Source organism: Lates calcarifer, linkage group LG3, assembly GCF_001640805.2.
Source record: "Lates calcarifer isolate ASB-BC8 linkage group LG3, TLL_Latcal_v3, whole genome shotgun sequence".
Classification (NCBI taxonomy): domain Eukaryota; kingdom Metazoa; phylum Chordata; class Actinopteri; family Centropomidae; genus Lates; species Lates calcarifer.
The window spans coordinates 20048181-20068077 of record NC_066835.1 but is presented as its reverse complement, the minus strand read 5'-3'; the positions used below and the strand labels follow the sequence as shown (position 1 = coordinate 20068077).

The 19897-nt window shown below is 40.8% G+C and overlaps 1 protein-coding gene across 1 annotated transcript in view; it reads left to right on the top strand.

Annotated features, from left to right (window-relative positions):
- Positions 1-19897, top strand: part of col11a2 (collagen, type XI, alpha 2) — a 45060-nt gene that overhangs the window by 12980 nt on the left and 12183 nt on the right. Inside the window, 24 exon segments of the mRNA XM_051068569.1 lie at positions 2838-2999; positions 3778-3988; positions 4168-4330; positions 4583-4705; positions 9025-9331; positions 9334-10196; positions 11561-11680; positions 13304-13519; positions 14474-14527; positions 14836-14877; positions 15062-15124; positions 15305-15379; positions 15575-15661; positions 15958-16014; positions 16177-16230; positions 16416-16469; positions 16666-16719; positions 17113-17166; positions 17325-17378; positions 17508-17552; positions 18138-18191; positions 18837-18881; positions 19056-19109; positions 19247-19291. Of these exon segments, the coding sequence (XP_050924526.1) occupies positions 2838-2999; positions 3778-3988; positions 4168-4330; positions 4583-4705; positions 9025-9331; positions 9334-10196; positions 11561-11680; positions 13304-13519; positions 14474-14527; positions 14836-14877; positions 15062-15124; positions 15305-15379; positions 15575-15661; positions 15958-16014; positions 16177-16230; positions 16416-16469; positions 16666-16719; positions 17113-17166; positions 17325-17378; positions 17508-17552; positions 18138-18191; positions 18837-18881; positions 19056-19109; positions 19247-19291 (3056 nt within the window).

The following is a 19897-nucleotide window of genomic DNA, read 5'->3' as shown; positions in this document are numbered from 1 at the left end:
CTTTTCATCTCTGCTTTGACCTGTCTCACTAACCTTATCTTCCTTCAAGCAGCTGTTTTAAGGGAAGTTTCTGTTTTGGATGGTTAATGTAGCATCACAATACCACTCAATCTAATGCCCACTTTACTGTACATATTGCTTATACACCTCACTCCTTCTCCCTTCTTTATTCACTTCATCTCTCCCTCCTCCTCTTCCTCTTCTCTCTCTCTCTCTCTGGTGTAGAGTGACGTTAATGGACTCTGGTCTAGACACCCTGAGGTAATATTAACGCGCCATTTGCTCTGTCTGAATAAATATTACCATCTGTGAAGCCTGTTTAACCGACTGGTAATTCTGAGACACTGGGTGTCACCTAAACACAAGCACCGCTGATGGGATCAGCGTGGTTATAGGACAAACAGAAGGAAACTTCACATTAGAGGCCAGTATAAATCATCATTAAGATGGCTTTGTAACACAGTGTTACAGTGCTGTCAAATTCATAAAGAAATCAAGCGAGAGTTTCTGTTTTTGTTATAAAGTGATATAAGTCTTTGACTGTGGATCTGTGGAGCTGTGCTTCAGGTCAGGAGCTGATGCCTGTGTTGATCAGCGTTACCCATCCTGTTGCCTGATGCATTGCTGTTACACTGGTGTTGAGCCAGAGTGGTGCATTAGCTGCAACCTTCAGTGGCTTTGTGCTTTACAGCTCTGTAAAGTACAAACAGCAGGTCACATTTTTAGCCATAATAGCAGTAATGGATCCCTCATATACTAATCTAGCCAGTGCCATTCTGTTTCAAACATACTGAAATGGGCATGATTACATAATTTCTTCTTTCATTTGAAGCTTTTTAAAGCACCCAGTAGGTGATAAATGTTGCTATGTGGCTGATGAAAAATGAAAGCAAACGTGTAACTTCATAGACTGCATCGAAGCAGGGCTCGGTTTTAATCTTTTCATCTGTGCAATGCATCACTGCCACCATAAGTTTATTATGAGAAGTGCCACAGCAGGGCTGTAAATGAATTTAATTGGCTGTTAACAGCAAAGTTAGCTCACTGGTGCACCTCAAACACAGGAAGGCTAGCCAAGACTGAGGGAGGATAACTGAGAGCAGGAAAATGTGAAGACTGGGTGTTGTTGAAAACTCGAACTTTATAGCTGCCTCACTTCAAGGGTCCCATCAATTTGTTGTAACTGTCTAAGGTAGGCTTTATAATTACACCTTAGACGTTTTGAAATCTTGGCAGAATTTGCGTCAGGCATATTTGTCATTCCATCTTGAATTAGACAAGAGGGAACACAACATCTCAGCATCATGGGGAGTTGTATTGAAAAAAGTTCAAATTTGTAGAATGCAGGTGTGTTTTACCTGGTGAACTAACAAAAATTACACACCTGTTATCTCAGTAAGCATGATGTGGATGTGTTTAAAGCAACATGCAGCAAGACTTTGACCCACAGAATATACTCTGCTTACAAGACAGTGCAAGTCAGCTCATGTGAGTCATTAGACATTTAACGCCTACAGTGGTAGAATAAATGCTCACATGAATATCAGACTGTTAATTATGTTTAAAATGATCTGTTCATTGCAAGAAGTTTGTTTCCACAACAGAAGGATTTTAGAGGACGTTGAGCAAACACTAAGCAATGAACATCAGGTTTTTTTTTAATGGGGGATGGCTGTGACTAAGATTTTCCTTCTCTCTCTGTGGTGCAGCTACTTTTCATTTCCATGAGCTTGTTTAGGGAAATTAATGAAAACATAATAAACAGGTCACTTTTATCTAAATTGTTTTACAGCACTGTGTTCATTGTAGCATGAGAAGTCATAAAAGGAGACAAACCCTGAAATCCAGTTGGAGATACGCCTTTAAGACTGAAATACACAGACTGACACAGTGCCTTTGAGCAATGTGAGAAAGCCAGCAAGGTAAACCACAGTGCAGTCTGAGTGTGGAGAAACAGACTGGTTGACCTCGGCGTGTGAAACTGGAGACAGTGTGTGAGACTGGTGGTACAGTGTATGTTTCTGTGTGTGTGTGTGTTTGTTTATGTCGTGTTAGGCTGCGGACTGTACACCTGGAGTGTGCCTGAGTGTGTGTGCATTCTTGCATTTTTGTGTGTGTCAGGTTAAACTGTGAAATGATTGTGTGTCCTCAAATAAACATCCATGTGACTCAGCACTATCACTTCAACAGCCACTTGTTTCAGTTGCTTGATAAATGTGAGCAGAATAGAAGCCACTGTCTCAGCTCGGAGTTGCACTGAGTCGTACTGTACCTGCCCTGCTGTGGTTCATATATGTGGCTTGGACTGTTGCCCATTTGCTCTGGCACAGTGCTTCCTTTCTTAAATCATACCTAGATGTACAGTGGCAGCCATTGTGGACATCGCCCATACCTGTTTCTGTATCGCATTAGTGCTGCCAGAACATTTAAGATTAAATCTTTTTGATCCTCTGGGCAAAGTTTGGTGACTGCAGCTGCGAATAATGGCTGCAGTGAAAGATAAAATAGTCCTGTACTTTGGGTTTGAACCACATGAAAGAGGAATAAGTCTTTTACAGTGATTTATATACAACCTGTAGATGACAGGCCTCCTGAAAGGTGGGGAAAATGTCAGAATGTCTGTTGTAATGTCATGAATTAATAGTTATTTTATCTTTATATAGATATACAAAGGTCAGAGGTGATTGTTTACAGGCATCATAGACAAGCTAGATTAGTGTGTAACTCACTGACTTTCTGCACAGGATTTCTGGGAGTTAAAGTTTCAGCTTTGACATTTTATTTTTGTTTATTTATCCTCTCTTGCCTCCCTCTCTCTCTCTCTCTCTGTCCCTCAGACCCAGTGGATGTGTTGCGGGCTCTGCAGGTTCCCTCTCTCCCTGAGGGCGTGAAGAAAGTCCCCGGCTTCTGCACATCCCGTCGCTCCAGCAGCCCCGATCATGCTTACCGCATCACCAAGAAGGCCCAGATCTCTGCCCCCACCAAGCAGCTCTTCTCAGGTAGGCCTCACCTGGACTGGACTTCAGGTGGTTTGAGTACTGGGAGAGGCTGTTTTGTAAAGTGCCATATTATATATATTATGAACATACAGTTCTTTTACAGCGAGAGAGTTCGCTCAGCCAAGAGGAAAGAAATGAATGTTAATGTGGAGAATGTAAACTTACATCAGGACCTAATATTTAATATTTATTATGAATATAATTATCATTACAGGTTGCTATTTATGCTTGGATGTATTTTAAACTCTGGAGTTTAGTGGGGCTGTTATGCCGTGTGTTAGATTCCTTGTGGATATAAAGTATAATTATGTGTTGCGCTGCAGGAGCTGAGTTAAACTGTGTGGGAGAACCATAACAAATTAACTGTAGAATACTGTCTGACACCCTGGAGAGAGGAGAGAAAACAGAGTAGCACTTACGTGGTTGTGAAGAAATCCTAAAAAGTCAAAACTGATCCTCAACTCATTTTCTAAGGTTTAGCTTTCCTTCTCCAGCTGTTATTATGTGTCCATCTGTGCCAGTTTCACACAGGACTATACTCTGATATCTCATAATTAGTTAATCCTGACACAGATCTCTTACTTCAGTCACTTTAAGCTCATCACTTGTGTCATTTTCTCTCTCCATTTGCTTCAGTACAAACTAATTTAATCCTTGTAATTGTGTTTGGCTCCTTTCTCCTGCTCAACATTTAAAATACCCCGGCTGAGTTTAGCAGTGACCCATGTTCATGATCTAATCCTTCTCTCCTCACATCCCTCCCTTGCCTCTTCCACAGGTCGTTTCCCAGAGAACTTCTCCATCATGGCTCTGGTTAAGGCCCAGGCTGGTCTCCAAGCTTTCCTCCTCTCCATCTACAGTGAGCAGGGCATCCAGCAGCTCGGCATTGAACTGGGACGCTCACCTGTTTTCCTGTACGAGGACCAGAACGGCAAACCAGCCCCTGAGGACTACCCACTGTTCAGAGGCGTCAACCTGGCTGATGGCAAGTCAGTAACCAGCAACAACCAGTTTGTGACCGGTTGAGATGACACTTTTGGGGTCATGTGGGTGTGAGTGACTGGGAGTAGTGTGTGTGTGTGTGTGTGTTTGTTCGATACCTTTTTAAATCAGACCTGTAGCCACATCACACGTTTATTCGCCTTCCGTTCCTCCTCCTTGTTTCTAGGTGGCATCGCATCGCTTTCTCTGTTTCCAAGAAGAACGTGACACTGCTGCTGGACTGCAAGAAGAAGATGACCCGTCCCCTGCCCCGAGGCAACAACGCAGACGTTGACACCAATGGTATCACAGTGTTCGGAGCCCGTCTGCTTGATGAGGAGGTTTTCCAGGTGAGGACGCTGATAAGCAAACAAACTATGCAGGTATTGGTTGGGTGGCTGATGACTGGTGAAGTGACTGTGAGCTGCTGCTGTAGCAGTCTGCAGCTACAAACTCCAGTTCACACATAGCAAGTTCTAATCATAAAAGTTTGCACTGATTGAGATTTAAAACACATTAATCCTTAATAAACAGTTTCTATTTAGTCTCACAATAAATAACGCAGCTGTAAACGTTTTTGCTAATCTGCTTTTCCTCCACAGGGAGACATCCAGCAGCTGCTGATCGCCTCCAACCCCCAGGCTGCCTATGACTTCTGTGAACACTACAGCCCCGACTGTGACTCCCCTCTGCCCAAGACCCAGGCTCAGGACCCCAACACATACGTGAGTAACTCCACAACACAACAAGTTCATACACAGACGTATGAAATCTACATTTTCTCCTCCTAATATCAAACAAGTAAACTTCTTAGTGAATAATTCTCCTGAAAACCTTCATGCAGAGCCCAATAACTAGCCTTTATGTTTCACTCTCACTCTTTTACTGTGGGATGAGGTCACAGTCACACAAAGTGAAGACATGGGAACACACGAATCCCACAGCACTTACAAGACTACAGAGTAGCATCAGTTACAGAGCAGATGTTATCAGACTGTCAGCACTATGCTAACACAATCCATTTCTAAAACTGTAGCCATCAGTAGCTCCAATAAAACAGGGCCAAACAGAATCAGTGGACTTTGTTTTCCTTTTCTGTGGCACTTTATTTAAAATTATTTAGTTACGAGAGAAAGTAAACTATTAAACTAACCTTCTTTGTAGCCCATGTTTTTTTTATCATGAGAAAAATATGTAATCTTGAGTATTTGCAAAATGCAGTTAAAAAATAAAAATAGAAAATGCTAGATTGGCTTTTCTTTTCTTCCATTTTTTCTGAAGTAAAAAATACTAATTCCTTCTATCTGTATTTTGCATGTTCTTCCCATGTTTGCTTCAAGAAATTGAGTCTTTTAAAATTTGTGTTAGGAGAGTGCCTCAGTCAGAAAATGGAAGAAAAGTCCTCAGGTTCAGTTTGATAATGATAAGTCATCAAATAATATCATCAAAGTGCTGTTCTCCCTTTCTGTCTTCCTCACGCATCCCCGTCATCAGCAACAGTTTGTATCCATCCACTTTCCTCCTCACCTCCTCAGTCTGTGTCTCCCTGAGGTAACTAAAGAAAAGCAGAGGCCTTGTCGTATCGTACCCTCCCATAACTGCACCTCTACAAATGGGCACATTCCATCATTTCATACACTTCGCTGTGGAGAAACATAAGCTTGAATTGTTACAGCAGTGGATTAGTTGTCGCTTTTTTCTGCTCTACTGCAAAGGAACACAGAAAGGCAGGGGAAAGAGGATGATACAAGCCAGCGTAAATGTCTTGCCCAGTTTCTCCCATGGATTGAAGAAAGAGAATTTGTTCAGTACATAAAACATGCAGGTTAAATTCTGATTGGTTTTCTGGTTAAATTGAGAAATAAAAGGATTTGGCATGAAGATGGCTTAAGGTGGAGCCTCTTTGCTTACTGAGACTGGTTGTGCACATTACATGGATTATAAGCTTTGCAAGCTCTCCCTCATTCTTTTTCTCTCAAAAAGATACTGATATTTCACAGCAGACACACCACAGCTAAAGTACCAGACGATTTTCATCTGCATTCATTCATCCAAAGTACATGATCTCTGGTTTAAATATGCATGCCGGATCTTAAATCAGTATAAATTGTCAGACACTGTACAGAGCTCCAACACTTTGCGTCCCAAACCCTGTCATGTTGATGCTGTTGAGATGACTGCTTTCTGAATGAATATAAATCAGTGTGGTTTTATTCATTAGCTTTAACCTTTGCTTTATGTTTTGCTGTTTTCTCATTCATCAAGGTCGTCTGTGTGTGGACATTTTTAAATATCAACATCTTTTGACCGGCAGCACAGACTCCTTTTAATGAATGGAAAAATAACATCTTTGCCATCTTTGTCATTATCTCTTTTCACTCTCTATCACCATGTTCTGTTTTCCCTCTCTTGCTGCTTCACCCCACATTCACCCTTTATTTTCTTTACCTTTATTTGTCCCTCTGTGGCCTCTGTAACCCCTCTTCACCTCCCCTCTTCATGAATTCCTCCCCTCCCATTCATCTTGCTTTCATGTACCTTCCTCCCCCCTGCCAAACCATCTTTCTCTCCGTCCTTCCCATCTTTCAATTCTTCCATCCCTCCACCTCTCTCAGTACTTTGATGAGGAGCAGGATGACCATGAATACCCCTATTATTATGAGGAAACAACAGGCGTTCCCTCCTCTTCTGCGTCCCCCTCTCCCCAACCTGGGGCCCCCAGTCTGCAGGTAAAGAGGGAGCAAGAAAGAGGGAAAACACAAGCTGGGTTTGTGGAAGGGAAGGAGAATGAGAGAGAGAGGTATTAAAGCAACAACAGAGGAATAATTCATAAAATAGGCTTAGCTTTCTAAATATTTGAGTGTCAACTAAATTTACATATTTCCTAAAATATTAGTGTGAATCTACATTTTCACTCCATATGCCTCTCTCATCCCTCATCACTCCATACCTCCCTTGTTTTAATCATATCTCACCTTTTCTTTAATCCACATCGACCTCTCACACATCCACCTCGTTTCCACCATCTCCGTCACGCAGGATTACCTTTGCTCCTTGTGATTTTTGTCCTCATGTCATTTACATGTTGTCATATATGTATGTGTGTTCAGATGTGGCCAAGTGGGGGCACTAGGGTGGTATAGGTGCAGCTGTGTTGTTATACACACATGCACACTTTTTTTCACACTTGTCTCAACTCAATTCTCCAGTGTCGACACATATCCCTTCCTGTTCCACCCCAAACCTGAACCAAAATACCTTCTCCCAAAGTGGAAAAAAAGGAAGTTTAGAGGGGTGTCACAAAACTTACTTAGCACATAATTGACAGTACAGGGAATAAGATAAAAGTTGTATCACAACAATCTCTGACACACCCACATCCATGTTCAGAGATGTTTTTTAATGAAATTATGTCAACCATATCATAACGAGAACCAATTTAAAACTGGCTAATCATATAATTTGAATTTTTGAGATTGCTAATGAGGTTGTTAACAAAGATTACTTCATATCATCTCTGGTTTTATTATGTGGGTCTGCAGAGATCACCAAATCAAACCAATGAATAACATCATAATTGGTGTGTTTTATATTTGATCATGAACTGAGCACACACAAATACATGTTAGCACAGGCAACAAATAAGAAAGTGCAGAGTAGCCTTCTCTTTATGTCTTCTTGGTCAAATAGTCTTTGTAAATACGTTTTGTTTTTCAAGGTACAAGGTAGGTGGGGTTTGTCAAAGAATGGGTGTTAAAAAATAATCACAGAACTGCGTAATTATTTGACTTGCATATGCTCTGAATTTTCTATCACTCATTGCATGGTCCTTTATGACAAACCCCACACATTCAGCTTCACAGAAATCCTACAGACAGATTTGCAATTCTATTTGACCAGGGCATGTGTCTGTATTGTCTTGTTACTTGCATGATTTCTTAATTGTCTTGGAGGATGTCATAGCATGCACCTACTGTACTTCTGCGTGATTAGTTTCCATACCAATTTTCTGGTCAACATGGGAATATCAATGCACATGTTTTTGTGTTTGGTAAATGCATTCATGGTTGTACATCTGACCTTTGTATGGCATACATGGCATACATGTATGTCACAGTCTGTCTCCTTTAAGTCTGTTTCTGTTCTGTATTGCATATTTGAGAAGTTTAGATCCACGGTGACGGCCTGTTTTCCCTTCACACTATATTATTTGGGTGAAATTTTTGTCAGTTTGTTGACAGTGTTTGCATGTATTTTCATTGTAGCAGCATGAGTGGTAATAATTAATCATGCACAGTGGTTTTCATTTTGTGGATTTATGTTACTAACATGCATTTGCACGTAAGCCTGGCATCTATGCTCCCTCTTCTGCACGGCTAAATAGCAGCAACCTTCTCTGTCTTGCAGTTGAACTGACCAATGCATTATAAAGTGTGTGTGTGTGTGAGCACAGCAGATCAGCGCATAAGTGATGTGTATGGTTTGTGTGTGTGTGTGTGTGTGTGTACAGTGTGTGTGAGTTCAGCACCAGCTTTACCTGACCAGTCACACCCTCAGTGCCTCTGCCAAACCACAGGCTCCAGTTCTTATTAGCACAAAGATGCTGCTTTGTCATTTAATATTGGGAATGGCATTACTGGAGAGATCAGCAAAAAAAAATGCTCCAAATAACTTGGATCAAAGACATGAAATTTCTCAACTGTCTTACGTGGATTCGTTTTTGATAATTTTTGAGTACTAGTACTTTTTTCAGTTGTATTTCTTTGCCATTTTAAAACTTGTATTAATCATCTGCTGTATCCAGTAATGCCTGTACAGTCTCAGTAAATCATCCAAGCCTTAGCCATCTTTATGTCATTGTTTCTCAAAACATCCACTCTTGTCTTTCTCTCTCCTTCTGTCCATCCCTTGTTTGTGCTTTTCATCCCCCTCCCAACCCCTCCATGTATATTTGTCTTCCTCCACTCTCTCCCCCTTGTCTTTGTCAATATGCACTTTTACATACTAAACAACATCTTAACCAAACAATAATCACGGATATTAGAAGAAGGCAAATGGAAAAGCAGCCCCCACTAAAACCACCCCAGTTAAAGCCAAACCCACTCCTAAGCCAGCCAAGAATGGATCATACAAACTTGTGGTCAAGCCACCTATGCCCACCAAAGCTCCCAAGTCCTCCACAGCCAAGCCATCCAAAGCAAAGCCCACTGCAGTAGAGGTTCTCTTGTCTAAGATCAAGCCAACAACAGCAGCTAAAGCTAAGCCCACAGCTGCCCCAGCTAAGAACGGCAATGGTAAACCTGCTGCTGAGAAGAAACCAAATGGTGCAGCTAAAGCTAACGGCAACGCAAAGCTATAGAAAAAACTAATGGCAATGGCAAAGCTACAGCTGAAGCTAAGCCTACCGCTCAGGCCAAGGTGAATGGAAATGGCAATGGCAAGGTTGTAACTGAGAAGAAAATCAATGGTAATGGAAATGGGAAATCCTCAGCAGAAAAGAAAGCCAATGGGAATGGAAAAGCCACTGTTGTGTCTAAGGCTAATGGAAATGGTAATGGCAAAGCTACAGCAAAGAAAGCCAATGGAAATGGCAAAACCATTGAAGTTAAAGAGGTTAAAGTCAAAGTTAATGGCAAAGCTGAGAATAAAGTCAATGGTGAGGCTAAGGCTAATGGCAATGGCAAAGTTATTACTGTGGTAGAGAAGAAAGCTGTTACTAATGGTGCTGCAAATCAGGCAAAATCTGAAACCACTACAAAAGCAAAGACTGAGAAAGTTGTTAAAGTAGAAAAGATAGAAAAGACTGTGGTCAGTGCAGCTAAATCAGCTGCCAAAGTACAAGCTACCAAGGCACCTAAACCCACAAAGACATCAAAACCTGAACCTACAAAAATGGCAAAGGCTGTGGCAACCAAAGCTCAAGTGAAGACAGAGGTCAAAGAGGTCACCAAAGTTAAAACTGTGGTCACCAAAGTTCCTCTGGTCAAATCAACAACGAACAAAGTAGTGAAGACTGCAGTCGAAAAGGTTCCCATCCCGAAGAAAGTAGCTCCAACACCTGCCGTTGTCCGGCCCACTCCACCCAGACCTACGAAATCCAAGGTGGTTTTGGACATTAATGTCAAATCCCAGCACAAACCCTTCCCACCCTTTGGCAAGACTATGCTGAGTGGAACTGCAGTCCCAGCGAAGAAAATTACCAACGGTTATCAACAGGTACAACAAGAGGGCTCATGTTTGGGTTGGAATGTCCAGAGTCGTATGTCCCATCTGTCCCATCTGGTCGCCAGCTCTTTCCACCATCCAGGGTCTGCAACAAAAGTTGTGTGAAATTTAATGTTTGAATTTTTGGGTGTTTCTTTTGTGCATAATTTGATCTTTCAATGGGTGGCAGGCAGTGCACATTTTGATGTAAATCCTTAATGGTGGACAATCTGGTCTTCAGAATGGAAGCTGGTCCATACCAAGCTGGGCACCTTCTCCTCTGTTAATATATCATATGATCTTCATGATCACCCCAGCTGCTCCATATGATATGATACAGTGGTGCACATTGAAGCATGGCTAATTGTACAGTTTCGTTGTTCTTTACTTCACTTCATACTCCTACCTTCAAGCTGCTGAAACTGGATCTCAGAACCTGAATACACTCCATCGCTCCGTCTCTTTCTTTTTGGGGAAGCCAGTCAAATGAATGAGCATGGATTGCTATGGCACAGAAACTAAACCTGAGAAAACACAAATACTATCACATTCTACACACATGCAACACAACAAAAAAAACTCCCCTGTCACTCTGTCGTTCTTTCTCTTTGTTTTTTGAAGTACCTGTGTTTTCTCTCTGACATCTGTCTCCCTGTCTCTGTCATATTTTTTACATTTGAAAAAAATCAGCCTCACAGAAACAAAAACTAAGCTTTAAATGTGCTTTCGTTAGAGATGCAATTCCATTCATTGTGCAGTTTGAAGATGGCATGCTTCAAGATAGAGGGTCATTGTCAGGTTCATGGTTATTACTGGGTTCTTGAGAATTCGTAGCATGTATTGACTGTTATCTTGGCTTAATGGAAGTATGGTTCTGTGAGGCTGTTAATTTGGGTTGTTTCTCTGTTTTCTGGTCTTGGGTGAAACTAGACATCCCAAAGCATCAAGTCATGATGTTTTCATCTTTTAGGGATGGATAGAGGCTCTCAGTCCCTCCTCCAACGAGAGCAGACTTCACCCTTTCATGAATCTCAGCTTTGTGAACTTTAAAAAGCAAAAATGGTTCAACAATACAATGAAAAGAAATCTCAGCAGTGTAGTCTCAATGACTCCCTAAATCTTGCATGTGGCAAAATTTATAGTCATTGAGATTCTGAAACTATCTGATATTTCTTTTCTAAAATGGATCTTTACAACTTTAAAAATGTGAGTTGCCAGTAAACATTTCTTTGCCGTTGGCAACCACAGTTTTATGATGTGTTCCATTTTCTTCTTTTAACTTCACCTACAAGCAGACTTTGAACTAACCGCGCTCTTCCAATCAAATCTGCTTGCTTCCTCCCTGCTCCCCAATTCCTGTCAACTTGACCAATCAGGATGTAGACACTGAATTTGTCGAGGCTGGCCACACCGCTACAGAGACTGATTATTACTATGAGGAGACGGTCCCACTGCCAGAGGGTGAGGTGATTGGACATGAAGAGATCCCTGTGCAGGTAAAAAGAAAATTACACTCTGATCAGTGACACAGATCGAGGACATGACATGAACAAAGAAGACCGACAGAATAGATCAGTCTTACAGAGAACATACATATAAATTAAATGTCAAAACTCCACATAGATTTGCTTAATTTGCACAGTACAGCAGAAAAATCAAGTTTACAATTAGCACACAGTGACAAAAACAAGAATAAATCATCACCTCAGAACAAGAGACTTCCATCACCAGGGAGAAGACAGTGTAACACCTGTGTGTGGTGGTGAGCCCAGTCTTTGTAGTTTAACCAAGTAGTCATAGCTCTGTGTCTCTCTTTAAACTTTTCTAACCACACATCACTGTTTTGTTGGCACCGATGCCACATGACAAGACATAAGAGAAAACCTCTTTCAAAGGAGAATGCACCACATTCATCTGCTTATATCTTCAAACATTTTTATGTGACTCCCCTTTTCCCTAACAACAAGATCACTGATTTGTTCTCATCGCAAGATTCTCGGTTGATCAGTTTGTGATCTTGTCATAAGAACAAAAATCTTGTGAAAAAGGGATTCACATAGGAATATTTGATAACGCAGTTTTAACCACAGCAACAAAGGGGGATGAATATAATGCATTCTCGTTTGAGAGAAAAATCTAACTGAACTAGAGAATACAGTAGCTGCTGTGGCTTACTTTGCAGCCCTACACTGTCAGAAATTGAGAATGAGTTTCTCACCATTCTGATTTGTTTCTCACAGTTCACGTATTTTGACAATAATCCATATTGTCATCATAACCATTTGATCTAAAAATTAGCTGACTTTGATGACTTTGTTTTGGTTTGCAGATTTAATGCTAAGAGTGTTTTTGCTGCTGTTTTTGAAAAATATGTCAGTATGGTGTACAGTATTTTAGGAACCAATGTTTCACAACTTCTAGAGATAGTGTTTCACATGTATTCATTTTTTAATCATTGCTTTTCATATGAGATAACTGTACAGTATAATACCACTGGATTCATATTTGTATTTTTACTCTGGTAAGTAAAATAGACTGTAACATAGTTTTTGCTTTGCTTAGCGTAGCACATAGCAGCAGCTTGTTTTCACAAAGTGTTTCATATCAGCTCTGTGTCTTTAGGGACCATGCAAACATGACATTTAAAGTGTCTTTTCCCTTTATCTCTGTATTTAAATCAAATGTTTACAGTGTTGAATTTGGAGAAATCATTTGGTTGCAGGTCATCACACACAAGCTGAGGATGATAAGCTTTTGATGGAAACACATACTGTTATAACCTCAACAATAGATGATTAACAGAAGATGTACAGTCAGCAGGATGAACCTGATAATCCACATTTAAAGGACTGAAAGAGTCCTCACAGTCTGTCAGATGTCTTTTTGTTTTCTGTCCCTATGTCACTGTTAATATGCAAAAGGTAAGACTCACTTCTTTTTATATATGCCCCTCTCTTCCACTCCCCCTGTTGTTTCATCCAATGTCTCTTTCCTTTACTAACATTTTCTCATCATACAAACCTCTCCCTCCTCCTTTCACTGTCCCCTCCTCCTTTGCTTGATTCTTCTTCTTGTATTCCTCCATCTGTCCCATCGCGGCTTTGACAAATCCAATCCAGCCCCAGGTGGAGCCAACACTGGAGGGAGAGAAGGTAGATGTCACCAAGGCAGGCGGTGCAGAGGAGGAGGTCTTCACTGAGGAGTATGTGACTGGGGACGTGGGCCTTAAGGAATACGACTATTCCTACAGGGACTACAATGAGCCATTAACGGAGACTGGAGAGGTCGATGGCAGCATGGGCCCCGCCCTGTCTGCTGTGACAGACGAGGGAGGCGTAAGTTGTTTTGCTTCAGAGGCAAAAAAAAAAAGAAAACAAAATCAATTTCAACCAAATCTGAATTCTAGTTTTATTAAATTGTATTCAGTGTCCTCTCAAATGACTTGTTTGAGTTTGCCATCTTCCACAGGCCATTATGGAGAGACTTATTATTTATTTATACATGTTTTCGTTTCATAGCACCCATGGTGGCTTATTTGAACACACATTGTAGGAAAGTCTACCTGAAAGACTGGGAGACTGTATCTATATTTACCACTACTTTAACACATGTAACTAAATTCAAACTGGCCAACATGTAAATAAGTCTCTTCATAGATTCAGCTTCATACCAGGCAAGCTCAATCAATCACAGAGGAAACTGTATTTGAATGCATTTCAAATACTTTAAGGACCAAGACCTGGTCCCCACATCATGGTTGAAATGGGTTTTATTTTATACGATGTATAGAGAGCAACACAGGACCCCAGGAAGAATAGCTATTACCACGGTAGAAAGCTATTTGGGTTCCTAATAAACATAAACAATAACTTGAACTTCACGTACACTGAATAAAGAGGCATTTCAAAGTGCAGCAAGTGACTGATTGCTGCATCTTCTGTTTTGAATGTCATTTATCTCAGTGTATAACTTCATTCAGAGCTGCTGAGCCCAGACGATTCTCTGTATCTGTGCAAAAAATAAGTAGTAAGTAATGGACCGACAGTTTGGAGAGCCATTAAAGCATTGGTATTTGGACGAAGGCTTATGCCCTCTGTTTTCTACAGTGCAAGATAGTGTGTAATATAATGTGGTGTGTTCATGTAAGTGTGCATCTTCCTGTTGTCTCACTCTATTGTCTATCATATGCAGTGTGTGAGTGTGTTTTTATTTTTTCTTTATACTGCGTGTGTTTAAGTACATCTATACTGACTGTGCTGTGTTGTTGGCTACATGTGTGTTTTCCTCAGGCCGCCGTCAGAGGCCAGAAAGGAGAGAAAGGAGAACCTGCTGTCTTGGAGCCTGTGAGTTACTAATTGTATTTTGAGGAGCTTTACCTGAGCAGGTGTATTTAAACAGGCTTGCTCTGTGACAGAAAAGAAAACCTTCCCTCAGTCATTTTTACACCAGCAACCTTCCAGTCACAATCCTGCTTAATGACAAACTAAAGCATCTCGACGAGCTAAGAAGCTGGACATGTTTCCATTTTTCAAACAAATTTTATCTCACAAAATCAGTCTGGTTAAAAGAGCAATGACTTACATTTCTGATGTTCCTTCAGTTGGGTTTAGTCCTCCTGTGTTACATTTTGAACTTTGTTTTAATTTTCCAGGGTATGCTGATTGAAGGACCTCCTGGACCTGAGGGACCTGCTGTAAGTAACTGATGGTTATTTCTTTGTTTTCTCTCCCAGAAATTTTACTTCTTACGTCTAATATTCTAGTTGTATCTCATTCTTGTGAGTATTAATTATTTACAGTGTAGTTAACTTCCTGTTAACATTATTTGACAGTTCATTGAGTCTGAATACTTGAGCGCTCTTCCTCTACCTCTTTCAGGGTCCTACCGGCCCCCCTGGCTCTTCTGGACCTCCTGGCTCTGTTGGCGACCCTGGTGAGAGGGTGAGTGTTTCACTTTATCTGAAGAAATGTCGGTTTGTCGAGACACGAGTGTTAAATCTGTGCACAGACAATCCTGAGACACTATTGGCCATTGCACATGCACTTTGAAAAAGAAGCACATTTCATTTCCATTCTTACCTTGAACCTGCAAACTCACCACATCCTCTCTCCATCCCTCAGGGCCCACCTGGTAGACCTGGTCTGCCTGGAGCTGATGGAGTCCCTGGACCTCCTGGATCCTCAGTCATGCTGCCTGTGAGTTACCCCTAACTTTTGATCCTTGATTAAAGAGGGGCACTGATTAAATGGCCATAAATGTGAGTGATGTCTGCTCCAACATGGGACGTTACTTCAATAAACTGTATAGTTTTGTATGTTCAGTATATGAACCCATGACAACTAATTTCTCTTTATCCTTTTGCTTTTTCCTTTCCTTTTTTCTTTTTGCAGTTCCGTTTTGGTCAGAGTGGAGGAGATAAGGGTCCTGTTGTTTCTGCACAGGAAGCTCAGGCAGCAGCCATCTTGTCTCAGGCCAGGGTCAGTCATCACTTTTACAGAACTTCCACTTTACTCTTAGTTTTCTTCATGGATCATATCCATTGTCCAAGACTGTCACCATCTTTAAAGAACTTAAAGAATATAATACAAAACAAAAAAGACACAGACACAGCAGAGGAAACCTAGAGGCAGCTAATTTTATACCAACATAGACATTTAGCTGATGTTCTCATTCAGTGAGATTAGAATTAGTATGAAAGCAGATTTTCCTTTTCTTCCTACATCACAAGCAGCCGTGTTCATGATCATTGATTATGAGGTGTTGTTGTCTCTAGATGGCTCTGAAAGGACCTCCTGGACCAATGGGATACACTGGACGCCCTGGACCCCTGGTATGTTACCTGTTATCTGGACCCTTACCTGTTCATATCAAGACTTTATTGTTATTATTTATAAGTTTCTTAAATGCAAAACCTGATTTTTAGTTTCTTTGTCGGGGGTGAAATGATGTATTGTCTTGGTGATAATGGTGATTATTATTGTGTCTGTTTCAGGGAAGTCCTGGAAGTCCTGGTCTGAAGGGGGAGAGCGGAGACCCCGGTCCTCAGGTAAAAACACTTCCTGGTCCCAACATGAACTCTGAACTCGACAAAATCAAATCATTTGAACATTTTTTATGTAATTAACCTTCCCTCCCTTTCACCTTACAGTATTGTGTAATTGATTTAGGTTATAGTAAACACAGCTTAGATCTACAGTATAACAGGGATTAATCATTGAATTCATTTGTCAGGGCCCCAGGGGACCCCAGGGTTTGCTGGGACCTCCAGGCAAAGCAGGAAGAAGAGTGAGTAAAAAAAAAAAACAGCTGGCTTGTCTTTTAATTGTTTGCTTTATTTACTTGTTTGTTTGTTTAACCCAAAGATCACAGGTTTTAAGGGATTAACTGTTCTAAAGGAGGCTAAGGGGGCTGCTACTGGTGAAATAAATTCAGTAGTAAATGCAGTACAGAACTTATTCCTCCTCTGTTTGTCTCCTAACAGGGCCGTGCTGGAGCTGATGGTGCCAGGGGGATGCCAGGAGAGCCTGGAACTAAGGTAACACCTCTCCAGCATCAGTCCTTAATGGACAACATCAAAATTATCTCCAGTGGCTCCTGAGTTTGACTTTTTGTTTGTTTCTAACTTTGTCCCATGGCTGGCATCTTTAGTCCTGGAGCAGATCTGCATGTGTGAAAAGTGAAATAGTGGTGTCATTTTATTCAGACTGTAACTGAGATTTCACTACTAAATATTTTACCTTGAACTGAAACATGTATCTTTAGTTCATTTCTTTAATTGGTGAGGTTCCTCTTCAGCGTCACTTACTTCCTCTGGTGTCCCAACATCACTGCTGTCTGAGAATCAAGTGTTAAACTCAGTATTAATGCATCAGCTTCACATTACGATGCATTCTTTCAATGCAGTAATATGTCTGTGTGTCTGTCCCAGGGTGACCGTGGTTTTGATGGTCTTCCTGGTTTGCCTGGTGACAAAGGACACAGGGTGAGTCGACAGCAAAATAATCACAGTGTGACAGTTCAGAACAAGTCAACAAGCTAAGTTCATGTTCTTGTCATGTTTATAAGAACAGTGGTACCTGAATATCTGCAGAGCTAAAGAGTTTTCTGATTCCTCACTCCTCCACTCTCTTGTCTCCTCAGGGTGACACAGGCCCAATGGGACCCCCAGGATCTCAAGGAGAGGACGGAGAGAGGGTATGAAGTCATGAGAGAATAATCTGAAATGATTCCAGGAGCCGTTCAGAACATTTGTCACTGTGTCGCTGGTTAATCTCTTAATACTCAGCATCTTTCCATCCTCGTTTTGTTTCTGTGCGTTTCCAGGGAGATGATGGAGACGTTGGACCCAGGGGTCTCCCAGGTGAACCAGTGAGTGTTTCCATGACAACCCAGCTGATTTTAAATTCCTCTTTATTGTCTATTCGTTTGTCTCTCATGTTCCCCCTTCTCCCATTATAAACAGCATCCCAAAATATATCCATCTGTTATCTTCACACCACTGGTTTCTGACCATAGCAGTAACACCTGAGATGGTGTGGGTGTTCCTTACTGTAATTATGTGAAGTGCAATGATAAAGAGGCACAAGGTGCAAACAAGAGTTAACACTGCAACTATTTACTTTTTGCATATCACATATCTGTACGTTTTCCTTCTTTGTACATTGTGTTGTTCTGGACATTAACTCCTGTCAGCTTCATCCCTGTAAAGGCATTTCTGCTGTAAAATAGCAAGAATATTTTTAAAAAATCATAACAGAATAAATAAAAATCATAACAGAATAAATAAAAATCATAACAGAACACCATCATTAGATAGGACTTGTTACTTTAAAAAAAATATTTAATTACAGAAAGAAACAGGGCTATGTTTATGTTGTTTGTTACAAACACTTGCATTGTCTGGGTAAATGTATGTGTGTTTCTTCACTAATGTGTCCTTGTGTGTGCTTCTAGGGACCTCGTGGTTTGCTCGGACCCAAAGGTCCTCCTGGAATCCCTGGACCTCCTGTGAGTAAAAGCAATTTCAAACCACATTGGTGTTATTTTGGCAGCACTGTTTTATCGCTCTGTAACCACTGAACACCCACAGCAGCTCCTGAATCAACACCCTGTGACTTGATATAAAGATGGGGTATCCAGTAATCTAAAAATGAACACGCAATGTTCCCACAATCACCTCAAAACAATACCAAGACACCTGGTATCACCCAGGATTTACACAGCCAAGTCCACAATATCCATTTGACACTTACACGTTATATTTATATGTACCAGAGTTGTTTGGCAAAAGTGGCAGAGATCTGCTCTTTAAAAAGAGTTTTAGGATCAAAATTGATGCAGAAGAGCCAGAGAGTGTTTTTCTATTCCATGCATTCTCCAACCTGGCACCTACATTACACACTGTAGTTTGACTGCTGACAGTTCAGTCGGAGATTTGGATGTGTTATGCTAATAGCAATCAATCAGAATCTATATTTTGCTGTGAGTGGCCTTGACTCTAGTTTAATTTTTCACTGCAGTCAAGAAAAATTAACTTTGGATAGAAACATTCACCGTAGTTGGTTCACTTTTAGTGTTTGTAACTGTGAGAACTGTGTGAATTTAAATTGTTGACATTCTGACATTTCTCTTTTTTCATACTCTTCTTCTCAGGGTGTACGAGGAAATGACGGGCCCCAAGGTCCCAAAGGAAACTTGGTCAGTGTCACTATACGTTATCTACCATAGTATCACATAAACTTGTACTTTTGAATCAGACATGATGATGATTAGAAGCTCATTAAGAGAACACAAAAAAGATATGATCTCCTCCTCATCTGTTCTTCTCTCTGTCCCACTGTTTTCTCATCTTCTTCTATTTCTGTCTCTCAGGGTCCCCAAGGAGAGCCAGGACCTCCAGGTCAACAGGGAACCCCAGGAACTCAGGTGAGACAGAGGACAGCTGGACAGTATGTGTGCCATACACATGTACACAAAAACAAGAGGACACAGTAATATTGAGCCTGTGTATTCATCCATACACTGAGTGTAGATCTCATGTGTTTGTTTATTTATTTTTGCAGGGAATGCCGGGACCTCAGGGACCTGTCGGACCCCCAGGAGAGAAAGTAAGAAACCAAAAATACACAAGGTTATTCTGTCTTAAAAGAACCACAAAATACATGAAGTTGACTTGTTTATGGAAATCTATTCAACAATCAAGTCATACAATACAATGACCGGGATGAACTTATTTATTTCACTTACTAAACCCTCTTCATTCATGAAGGAGGAGACACATGAGGCAGATTTAAAATGTGTTTTAGGAGATGCATATTACATTGGAGTTTGTTTTTTGTTTTGGTTTGATAGTTTTACTGCTCTTGATTTTTATTTACACGTCCTGGTACATGAGAGTCATTTATTTCAGAGTTCTGTAAAAAGTTTTTTTTAAATGCACCTACTGACGTCTCTGTATCTCACTAATTAACCTCTGTGATTATGGCACCTGAAGTAACATTGTTGATACTTGTCAGATAAGTAGTTGAACTATTTTTAGCAGAAGTGATTCTTTTCCTGGTGTTTGATGGAAGGTACCAAACAGATTCAAGTGAAATAGCACCACCCTCTGGGCTGGAGCAGAGCCTGCAGAGAAATACATGTAGCTCTGGAAAAGAAAGATGGATACAATCAGATGTTAAATCTGTTGAACAAATAAAACCTAAATTTCATCT